The 9,767-nt window shown below is 34.9% G+C and overlaps 1 protein-coding gene across 3 annotated transcripts; it reads right to left on the minus strand.

The window, feature by feature from the left end:
- Positions 1–1,660: 1,660 nt before the first annotated feature.
- Positions 1,661–9,562, minus strand: LOC111385637 (probable serine/threonine-protein kinase cdc7). Of its 3 annotated transcripts, XM_023010049.1 has the most exons (16): positions 9,021–9,562; positions 8,895–8,950; positions 6,867–7,092; positions 6,205–6,752; positions 5,957–6,023; positions 5,819–5,881; positions 4,701–4,764; positions 4,501–4,594; positions 4,327–4,410; positions 4,144–4,233; positions 3,997–4,027; positions 3,186–3,710; positions 3,013–3,074; positions 2,422–2,531; positions 2,230–2,317; positions 1,661–2,148 (listed from the first exon to the last, which is right to left on the minus strand). In XM_023010049.1, the coding sequence occupies exons 1-16, from the start codon at positions 9,484–9,486 to the stop codon at positions 1,849–1,851; spliced, it is 2,874 nt and encodes a 957-aa protein (XP_022865817.1). In that variant the 5' UTR covers positions 9,487–9,562; the 3' UTR covers positions 1,661–1,848. The 3 variants fall into 3 exon arrangements, with proteins under 3 accessions (XP_022865817.1, XP_022865816.1, XP_022865815.1); XM_023010048.1 differs by having other exon boundaries at positions 6,205–7,092; positions 8,895–8,947; XM_023010047.1 differs by having other exon boundaries at positions 6,205–7,092.
- Between the last annotated feature and the right edge of the window lie 205 nt (positions 9,563–9,767).

Genomic DNA, 9,767 nt, shown 5'->3' on the forward strand with positions numbered 1-9,767 from the left:
AATTTTTTTTTTTTTTTTTTTTTTTTTTGTTTCATATGTATTACTAGAAAATAGGGTATGAATTGGTATGTTCAAACTTTCAGAAAAGCACACGTATGCATCCGGTTAATTGCTCTAATGATAAAATATGACTATTTTGGAGAAATGTCACGGAATGCCACTTTTTCGTAAAAAAGTGACACAATGTCACTTTTTTTTAAAGAAAAGTGACACAATGTCACCCTCTCCATGTGCAAATACATTGCAAGCATCCATGTAATTGATTCAAAGTTTTAATTTTCATATGTATTCTCAGATAATAGGGCATGAGTTGGTATGTTTAAACTTTCAAAAAAGCACATGTATGCATCCGGTTAATTGTTTCAATGATAAAGGGTGGCTGTTCTTGTAGAAAGGTAACGAATGTCACTTTTTCGTTGAAAAGTGACACAATGTCACTTTTTTGAGAAAGTGACATAATGTCACTCTTCATGATCAAACATCTTGCAAGCATCCATGTAGTCGATTCAAAGTTTTCTTTTTCATATGGATTACCAAAAAACAAGGTATGCATTGGTATATTCAAACTTTCAAAAAAGCACACGTTTGCATCCGATTAACTGCTCCAATGATAAATGGTGACTGTTTTGGAGAAATGTCACAAAATGTCACTTTTTCTAAGAAAAGTGAAGAATTCCACTTTATCACCTTCTCCTATGAGCAAACACATTGCAAGAATCAATGCAATTGGTTCAAAGTTTTCTTTCTCATGTGCATTACCAAAAAATACAGGTTGAATATATATATTCAAATTTCCAAAAACTCACGCATGCATATCTAGCTAATTGCTCAAGAGAGATGCTGTGACTTTTTTTTTTAGAAAAGTGATAGAATGCCACCTTCTCACCTTCTCCTTTGAGCAAACACATTGCAAGCATCAATGCAATTGGTTTAAAGTTTTCTTTCTAATGTGTATTACCAGAAAATAGAGCTTGAATATGTACGTTCAAATTTCCAAAAACTCTATGACTTTTTTTTAGAAAGGTTGACAGAACTCCACTTTCTCACCTTCTCCTTTGGGCAAACACATTGTAAGCATCAATACAATTGGTTTAAAGTTTTCTTTCTAATGTGTATTACTAGAAAATAGAACTTGAATATGTACGTTTAAATTTTCAAAAACTCACACATGCATACCTAGTTAATTGCTCAAAAGAGATGCTGTGACTTTTTTTTAGCAAGGTTGACAGAACTCCGCTTTCTCACCTTTTCCTTTGAGCAAACACATTGCAAGCATCCAATTGGTTTAAAGTTTTCTTTCTCATGTGTATTACCAAAAAATAGGACTTGAATATATATATTAAAATTTCCAAAAACTCATACGTACATACCTAGCTAAGTGCTTAAAAGAGATGATGTGACTTTTTTTTTGAAAAAAGTGATAGAATACCACTTTTTCACATTATCTTTTTGTCAAACACGTTGCAAGCATCAATGTAATTTATTCAAAACTAATTTTTCATACGTATTGACACAATCCACTCAACTCCAACAATTTTATTTTCATACATATTTCCAATCAAATTAATGTTTTTTTTTTTTTTTTTAATGTCAAACTTAGGGACCAAACCCATTTATGTATAACCAAAACTCCCATCAACTTAAGTTACACTCCAATTGATGGTGAAATTGAATTCCATTAATACTAAATTAAAACTGTTGAAACTGAACAGTGAACGTGAACAAATGTTGGACCATCTATCTGCCTATGAAGAAATTGAAACGGGGAATAAACGGATCTGTTACATAAACTTCCATGAACTTATCTCACATAATTACAAAAATGTAGTAAAAGATGATTTAAAATGTTCACAACACTAGTTCAGCCGTAATAGACTGTCCATGTAGGATATGTGAAATTCTAGAGTCCAGACTTTGACCTTGTTTTTGCAGCCTATGCCTTCTAATAGTCTCATGGCACGATGAGAAAAACTCGTGTCTTAGAGCTTCCTCTGCACTGATCCTCAATCTTGAATTTACCGTTAAACACTTATCGACAAGGTCAAAAAGTGATCTTGGTATAGACTCAAGGAATTCTGGTCTTCGTGTATTACGTTCACACCAATCTCTAAGTTTTACCGATGGCAAGTATTTCACGTCAAGCAACTCCTGTTTCAAGATGGTAATCTTCAGAGGAACTCAAAATTAAACAAAGGATATAATTTATATGAGAGTCGGAGATAATAATACCGCTGGGAACAAAGATTCGTGGTTGTGTATCTTGGCTACTTCCCATAGATCTTCACTGCCCCTCAACTTTGCAATCTCCTTTATGTTCCTGTTCATGTTACTAACAGTGTTGAGTAATTTTATTTATTTATTTATTTATTATTATGATTATTTTTTTATAAATGAAGTTCAATAATGTAGTATCGTTCGTACTGATCAGGATCACCAACAAAAGGCGTTCGTCCAATCATCAAGTAGAGTAAGGTGACTCCAGCTGACCAAACATCAATCTTTGGGCCTTGATGTAGAGATCTGAACAATACCTGCAAAAATCCAACTCTCTCCCAGTAAAGCGTAGAGTGAATCATTGAAAAAGGTCGCTCACCATGAAATGTGTAGAAATTAGAAAAATAGATAAATTATACAAAGAAGACAGTGGGGTAAGGACAAAGGAAAAACAAAAGAAGCAATTTTGTTTACCGTGTTTATGGAGTGATAAATTATGCTACCAAAAGCCTAATATTATGAAAATTAAGCAGCAAAAAGATGTATAGCTTAAGTCATTCCGTAATGTACCATTTATCAATTTGCTTAAAATTGGTATTTACTTAATCCTGTATCCATTAAGACCACCACCGTGCAATTTATATTTTAGATTCGAATTTATTACCGAAAAGCAATTGAACTTAAAGGACTAATGTGACAATATTGTGAACATATAAAAGTGACAGTATCTTCAAGTGTCAATGCTATCGTGAAAATGTGAAAATAGTCATAATATGGGAAGAATACATGAGCAATTACCTCTGGAGCCCTGAAACCTTTAGTTCCAACACAGGGACCTTCCCGTTTGTGCTTTCCATTCCCTATGAATGGGCAAAACACCATCAATCCCAGTACATTGCTTTTTGTCTGCCATTTTAGGCCAATTTACAAGAAAGATTCAATTGATAAATACTATGAAATGACTGGCGCACCTTTATTTTTTATTAATCCAGCACCGCCAATAGCAATTCCAGATGCATGCAGAGGCATTGGAGTTGGATAAAAGAATTTACCGTCCACTTTTCCAGGAGGTGCAGCAACTCTCTTTCTCCTAGAAATAGGAACATTAATTGATTTTTGATTTGCACAATGCAGTGCTTCCTGAACCAGGCTAATCAGTTCCTTCCTTCCTTGGCTTGGTATCGGTTCTCTCAACTTTTCTGCTGATGGAGTCCTAGTGCTCGTGGCGTCCTTTGTGGAAGTTATCCCAGACCCATCAGCACCTTGGCTTTTGATGATATTCTTACTGCTAGAGTTGGTATAAATCTTTGCCCGATCAGCTTTCCTTTCCAGGGTCCTACGTAACAAAAGGGACTTGGAGCTTTTTCCTGCATCCTCATTGACTATTTCCGAAACTTTTGTATTTAGGAGCTTCCTATTTCTTTCAGTAGGTAGAGGTTTGGTATGGGGAAGTGGAATGTGATCAAAGCTCACACTATGGCCCCCTTTGGAGTTATCTGTAAATTATAGAAATCAGAGTCCAATTATTCAGACATGGTGAATACACACGGGTAAAAGGGCAAAGCAAGAATTTGTATCCTTAAATCATATAAGAGGGGTTTGCCGAAATTCCATTTTCTAATTTGGGAACTGCGCTTAATCTTTCATTTGAGTTAATTAGCAAATGGTGAAATGTTGCAAAAATATTCACTTGTAAAGAAAAATTTCTTAATTTTCCAACCAAGAAATTGGAACCAAATTACACTGAAGAGTGTAGAATTTTGAATAAGAATGAAAACTCACCACCAGTGCTCCCATATTTCTGGTGCAAATCCTGTCGAAAAAAATGGATTGAGAGCAAACTAAGAAATATCAGATTATGCATTTTGAAGGATTTTACGAGGATTTAGTGTCAAAAAGGGGCAATATACTTTTAGAAGATTCACTCACCAATGCAAGATTAAAATCAATGAGATAACCCTTGTTGACATTTCGGGAGAAAAGAAAGTTGCCGGGTTTAACATCTCTGTGAACAATTCCCTGAAGTTATAAGAAGACTCAGTAAGATCGTCTTTCTCTTGAAAAGGTCTTCACTGCACATAGTAATACATGGATCTGCTCACTTATTCTCACCTGCTTATGTAGACCAGCAAGGGCTTTGAACATACAAAAGCCATACCACTGGAGCTGATAAATATCTATTTCTCTCTTTAAGACCTTAAGGATAAAATAGAAGTAAAAACATAAGAAAACATTATTGATGACAGAGAGTACATTAAAGGCAAAAGATAGAATTATTTATGATACCTCAGGTCGGTCATGTTCAACATGCTCCAAAACAAGACAATCAGAATTCCCTTGCTTCAGTGAACATTCATATTTAATCACAAAGCTTTTTCCCCTGATGTAAAGTAAAATTCACAAATTCAACACCAGTCTCATTGATCCAGAAGAAAGACATAAGAATGGATTTTTAGTTTATGGCAATTCCATGAAGATATTATTACCCGAAGCGCTCCAGCATCTTCAACTCATTGTGCACATGATGTCTGTTAGCATTGGCATGAGGACCTGAAAAAAAGAAAAAAGAAACAGACAAATGAAAACTGTAAAGCATTTTATAAGGTAATATGCTTGGATTTTTCTGAAGGCAAATATCCCCATTCTCCTTTTCTGCTGTAACAAAACCTAGGTTATGAATTGAAGCAACTAGAATATTTGAAAAGATCCAGCAAGATAAAAGACATTTCGACGCTTAATGAATTTCTAAGATACTGTGTGGTAACATACACATCATCAGCAAAGTGATAACAAGATAGAAAACATCTTAATTGTACTAAAATATTTATGGCAGCCAGGCAGGACTATGTGAAGACCTGTAGCTTAAATCTTGTCTTGGCCCACAATTTCAAAATTCCTGTGAGTGTTGTTCTACGTAAATACCAATGGGAATCAAAAGTGTATTTCATATGATAGAATTGTTATTGGCAGCATACTGTACTAAATAGTTTGAATCCTTTGTATTTGGTAAATGAACATCAGTTGAGATAGCTCATAGTTGCCCGGAAAAGAAGCATTGTTCTAGGGAATGAAGGCATGATTGAAAGACTGAGAACTTGAAAAGCTGTCATGTTCAGTAACATGTATTACAGCAGGCAGGACAACTGTGGATATTGGGCTTCTATTATTTTGGCAAATGCACTCCACTAGTTGGTTTAATAATGACTAAGAACAGAATAAATATTCTCTCAAAATGAGTTGTTCCAAGTCTCTTAATCTAGCTCCCAGATCAGAACCATTGAAAATTTTATTTCATCTATGCATGCATCGTTCTACTTTATAGTTAAGGATCATGGAAAATAATCAAGAAAATGATCACTTCTTTTCATCAATTTTCTTTTCTACTCTTTGCCTGATATAATAATAGAAATATAACAAATTCTAAGCACGAAATGTTGGCTCAAAGTATTTCAAGTTAACTAGACTGTCTAAAAAAAATTTACCCCTTGAGAATTGTATGTAGTATCTGATCATCATTTTTTAATTTACAAATAATAATGCAACTTATATAATGTGAAAATATAAAATCCAGAAGAGCAATACAGAAAAGTAGTAAGTGTCCTACATTTGATGGCAAATACAACACCATCAGTCTTTCTCCTTGCCCTGTAAACTGTCCCATAACCTCCTACAACATAAGCACATATCAGCTTTAATTTTTAAAATGTGGATGGGAACTCATAGGCAGTCAAAGTTATCGCACCTGAACCCTCTTCTTCTTCAACAACATATGATTCAAAATCTGGAAACGGTTTTTCTTCCATTTGACTCTACAACACAAGCACATATCAGCTTTAATTTTTAAAGAATGTATTTCAATATATCAAGAATTTCACTATATACTGCCAAGTAGAAATGATGAGATGGAGACAGACTTTCCAATTTCATGATGTCATTTCACACGTTTCTGCAGTATTCATATTCTGGTCAGTGGTCATAGTTGTAGCTTACCTTCTGTTTGATGGAGTTTTGATTCTTATCTATTTTAAATTGTTGCAGCTCTGCAGGAGGATGAAAATGCTTGTTATTCTCCACGGTCTTGCAGATGGCTTGTGCTCCACAATTTGTTGCATCCTTCTGAACAGATTTCACTGTAAAGGAGGATTCTGCCAACTGCTTTGGTGCGTATCCCCGACTCTGTAGAGGTATTTCCATTCTCAATTTGTTCTGATTTGGTTCTACATTATTGAACCTGGTGGTCGTGATCTCTCCACGATCAAGTTTTGGTGATTTATCTGCATAGGTAACATCAATCTGCAAATTCTCATGATCTCCTCTGCAGCTACCAGAATCACTTAATGGTTCTTCTAATTTTTTTGTACTTTTTTTGTCTACGGTATCTGGCTTACAATCATGAACAATGGCTTCAGTCACTGGTAGTGAAACTGTCATCTTCTGATCTACTTCTATACAAGATGTGGTATTAAGATATATATTACCAGTGGGACTTATAACATCTACCCCGCCATCTTTGCTCACTTCTAGATTTTCAAGTATTGCTGGTAAAAATGAGAGCTCTGTATGAGACATGGGATTCATTGTTCTCTTTACTATTGTCGGATCAAGAAGAAGTGAAAATCTTTCACAAAAAGGATAACCAGATTGATACTTACTACTATGAACATGTCCAAGCTCTTTCCAGTTTTGGTAATCTGCCATCTCTTCACATACAATTTCAATATTGTCAATTTCATAACTCAATAGTCCAACATTAGGGTTGACAACAAAGGAAGTTTTAGAATTGATTTTCTCCCCTTTTTGGCTATCAAATGTCATGCCTGATAAAATACTAGATGGTGTTGTCTTGCTTCTGCTCAATTTGCCACCCAAAAAGCAAGCCTGTAAAAGCAGTTGGATTGAAATCATTGAAAATCAGGTTTAGTTTTAGGTTAGTAAACAGAATGAGAGGCCTAAACGAAAAACAAAGAGATTGGATGTCGTAAAGACTAAAAAACAGCAGCATAAAAGATAATATGTCACCAAAGTAGTTTATTTACGCAAAAAAGAACGCTGAAGGCAGAGATACCCATGTAAAAATCCTCGTGAATTCCACGATCTCTAGGAAAAAGCTTCATTGGCATACAAGTTATTAGAAGCCAACTTATGCAGTCCATCAGAGGCTCAAGCAAGTTGAGAGAAAATAGGGTAGTATGGTGCTCATGTAGGCATTTGAATCCGTTTGTGCATATATCACTTCATAACATAGTTTTCACATGTCGTGAAATGGAATAAAGTCCTGAAAACCTACTCAAATTTGTATGCTACTCTTTCTCAAGGTTCAATTATGTTTCTCAGGATTCAACTTCTCTTTCAACGTGAAAGCTTGTGCTAAAAATTTGTACAACATTTAACCCTACACGTGTAACGTGTTACCTAGTTTCTTCTATTTTTCTTGCATAATGTAATAAGGAGGTTGTTGCAAGCTTTTATAAGCCCTTAACCAAGCTTTTATAAGCCCTTAACCAACATTTTACACTCTTCTCAAGTATTGAGATTCCTACTTAGGCAAAACCTTATGTTCACTGAACAATCCTATTATAGTTTAAAAATTCTCTAAACATAGAGTTGAAGATTATAGTTTAAATGATATACATGTAGCTCTATCTAACAAATTGTGTTCTTAATTCAAGTGGTTCAACTTTTAAGTATCGGCGTCACCCATTTAAATGAATTGTGCACATCTAAAAAGCATCGATACTCGTAAAATTATTACATTTCCATATCCAATATGTATCCGAGTTTCGATGCTCTCCGATACCCTTTGATATTTATCGAATATTTGTTTTTTTAATTATTTTATATATTTTTTAAATTTTTGATACTTATCCGATACTTATTTTTTAACTATTTTATATTTTTGTATGATTTTCAATATGTATCCAATACTTCATTGTTCACATCCACCTTTACTACATAATATTACTTTGAAATTTCTGATGCAACCTTCTTATTATTGTAAGAAATTGGAGTATTCTTTTGTGCGCTCTATGAGAAGGAATAAATTAACTCTTCAACGAGTTGAAGAATTGGTTTTCACTCATAGTAACTTGCGCTTTTATTAAGAAAAATAGATGTTTATTCAAAAGGAGAATTCAAAATGTCAATTATTGTCGGATACTCATTTGATACACTTGAATGTGTTGGACTACTTGAGGTTGCCAATTTATTGTTAGATGAGCTAGAGTTGAAAAGTATTATTTTTAATAATAATGAAGAAATTGATGTTGATAATGTTAAAAAAAAAAAAAAAGAAGAAGACAAATACAATAAATGTGCCCCTATCTGCACCTTAAGCTTTTAGATCAAGTAGTTTAACACAGAACGGTGACCAGGCATGTATGTAGTATCATGTAATGGAAGATGACCTCCAAATATCTCCCTTTCTCCATTACAAGGACGTGTGCTACCAAGTTTTAACCTTATCTTCCTACTTCAACTTTGAGAAAGTACCAAATCATAGACTAATTGATACAACTATCAGAAAATAATTGAACTCTCTTTAAATCTTTATACTCTTGCTAATGAGAAATTAAGTTGAGTACTGCCAAGAAGATATCCAATTATATGAAGTGCCTTATAATCCAGCAAGCATCGGAACAACAGCTACTTTAACACATAAAAAGCCAAGACTTCAAAATTACCTCACTTGAAGTATTCCCAATCTCGTTAGACACTGTCGCGTTCTGACTCTTATCTACTGCAACAAAAAGAAGCCCAATCAAACAGAAATTCCAAACTGCCAACTCAAAATACAGAAATAAAATTACCTGACATATCCGAAAAACATCTCCTTTTTACCACTGAAAAATCCTCAACATCCGATATCAGCCTCTTCCTCCTCCTATAATAAGTTCTCACTATATCATTCGGTCTAAAATCTCTATGCCTGATCCACCGCGGTACGAACTCCGAAATCAAATTCCAATTCGTACAAATTACATTAGCATTTGCGACAAATTGCACAACAGCAGCAAATCCAATCGGCGATATGGTGACAAGGTGATTGTGAGCTAAACTGATAGGAGAGTTAGGGATTGAGCAGAGGAATTGAATTTCACCCGTACTTGAATCAAAGAGTGTGCATTTAGACTCGAGCTCAGCGGGCCGGGCCGGGAGTCCGTGGGCGAGTAAAACAGCAAAAATGTGCCACGCCTTCTGTGAATCAGTGCTCGTGGTGAGTTGACTCATACTGTGTTGGAGGCTAAGTTCTGAATTTGCTCCCTGAGTCCCCATTACCACTTAGATCTGAAAATTTGAACCAAATGAAGATTTACAGGTGAGAGAGAGAGAGAGAACGTGAGTGTGTGCGGCTTCCCGCGCGGGAAATGGATTTTTGGGAAGGGTTTGAGAAATGAGTAGTGGCACGTGCGGAATTCCCGCCAAATTTTGGAGGAAAGTGAATGGGCCATTGATGGGCACTCAATTTGGGCTAGTAAGACTGGATAGCTGTATATTAGAAAATTGACATAAATAGCAGTGAATGGTCATTTAACGTTATGAGCATCTTATATGTG

This window comes from Olea europaea, unplaced genomic scaffold (genome assembly GCF_002742605.1).
Source record: "Olea europaea var. sylvestris unplaced genomic scaffold, O_europaea_v1 scaffold3235, whole genome shotgun sequence".
In the NCBI taxonomy this organism is placed as follows: domain Eukaryota; kingdom Viridiplantae; phylum Streptophyta; class Magnoliopsida; order Lamiales; family Oleaceae; genus Olea; species Olea europaea.

Excerpts from the sequence above, each read along its gene's own strand:
- LOC111385637 (XM_023010047.1), bottom strand. The coding sequence starts at position 9,486 with ATGGGGACTCAGGGAGCAAATTCAGAACTTAGCCTCCAACACAGTATG. Across the intron at positions 7,093-8,894 it reads TTGGGAATACTTCAAGTGAG|GCTTGCTTTTTGGGTGGCAA; the intron begins GTAATTTTGAAG and ends CTGCTTTTACAG. Across the intron at positions 5,882-5,956 it reads TGAAGAAGAAGAGGGTTCAG|GAGGTTATGGGACAGTTTAC; the intron begins GTGCGATAACTT and ends CTTATGTTGTAG.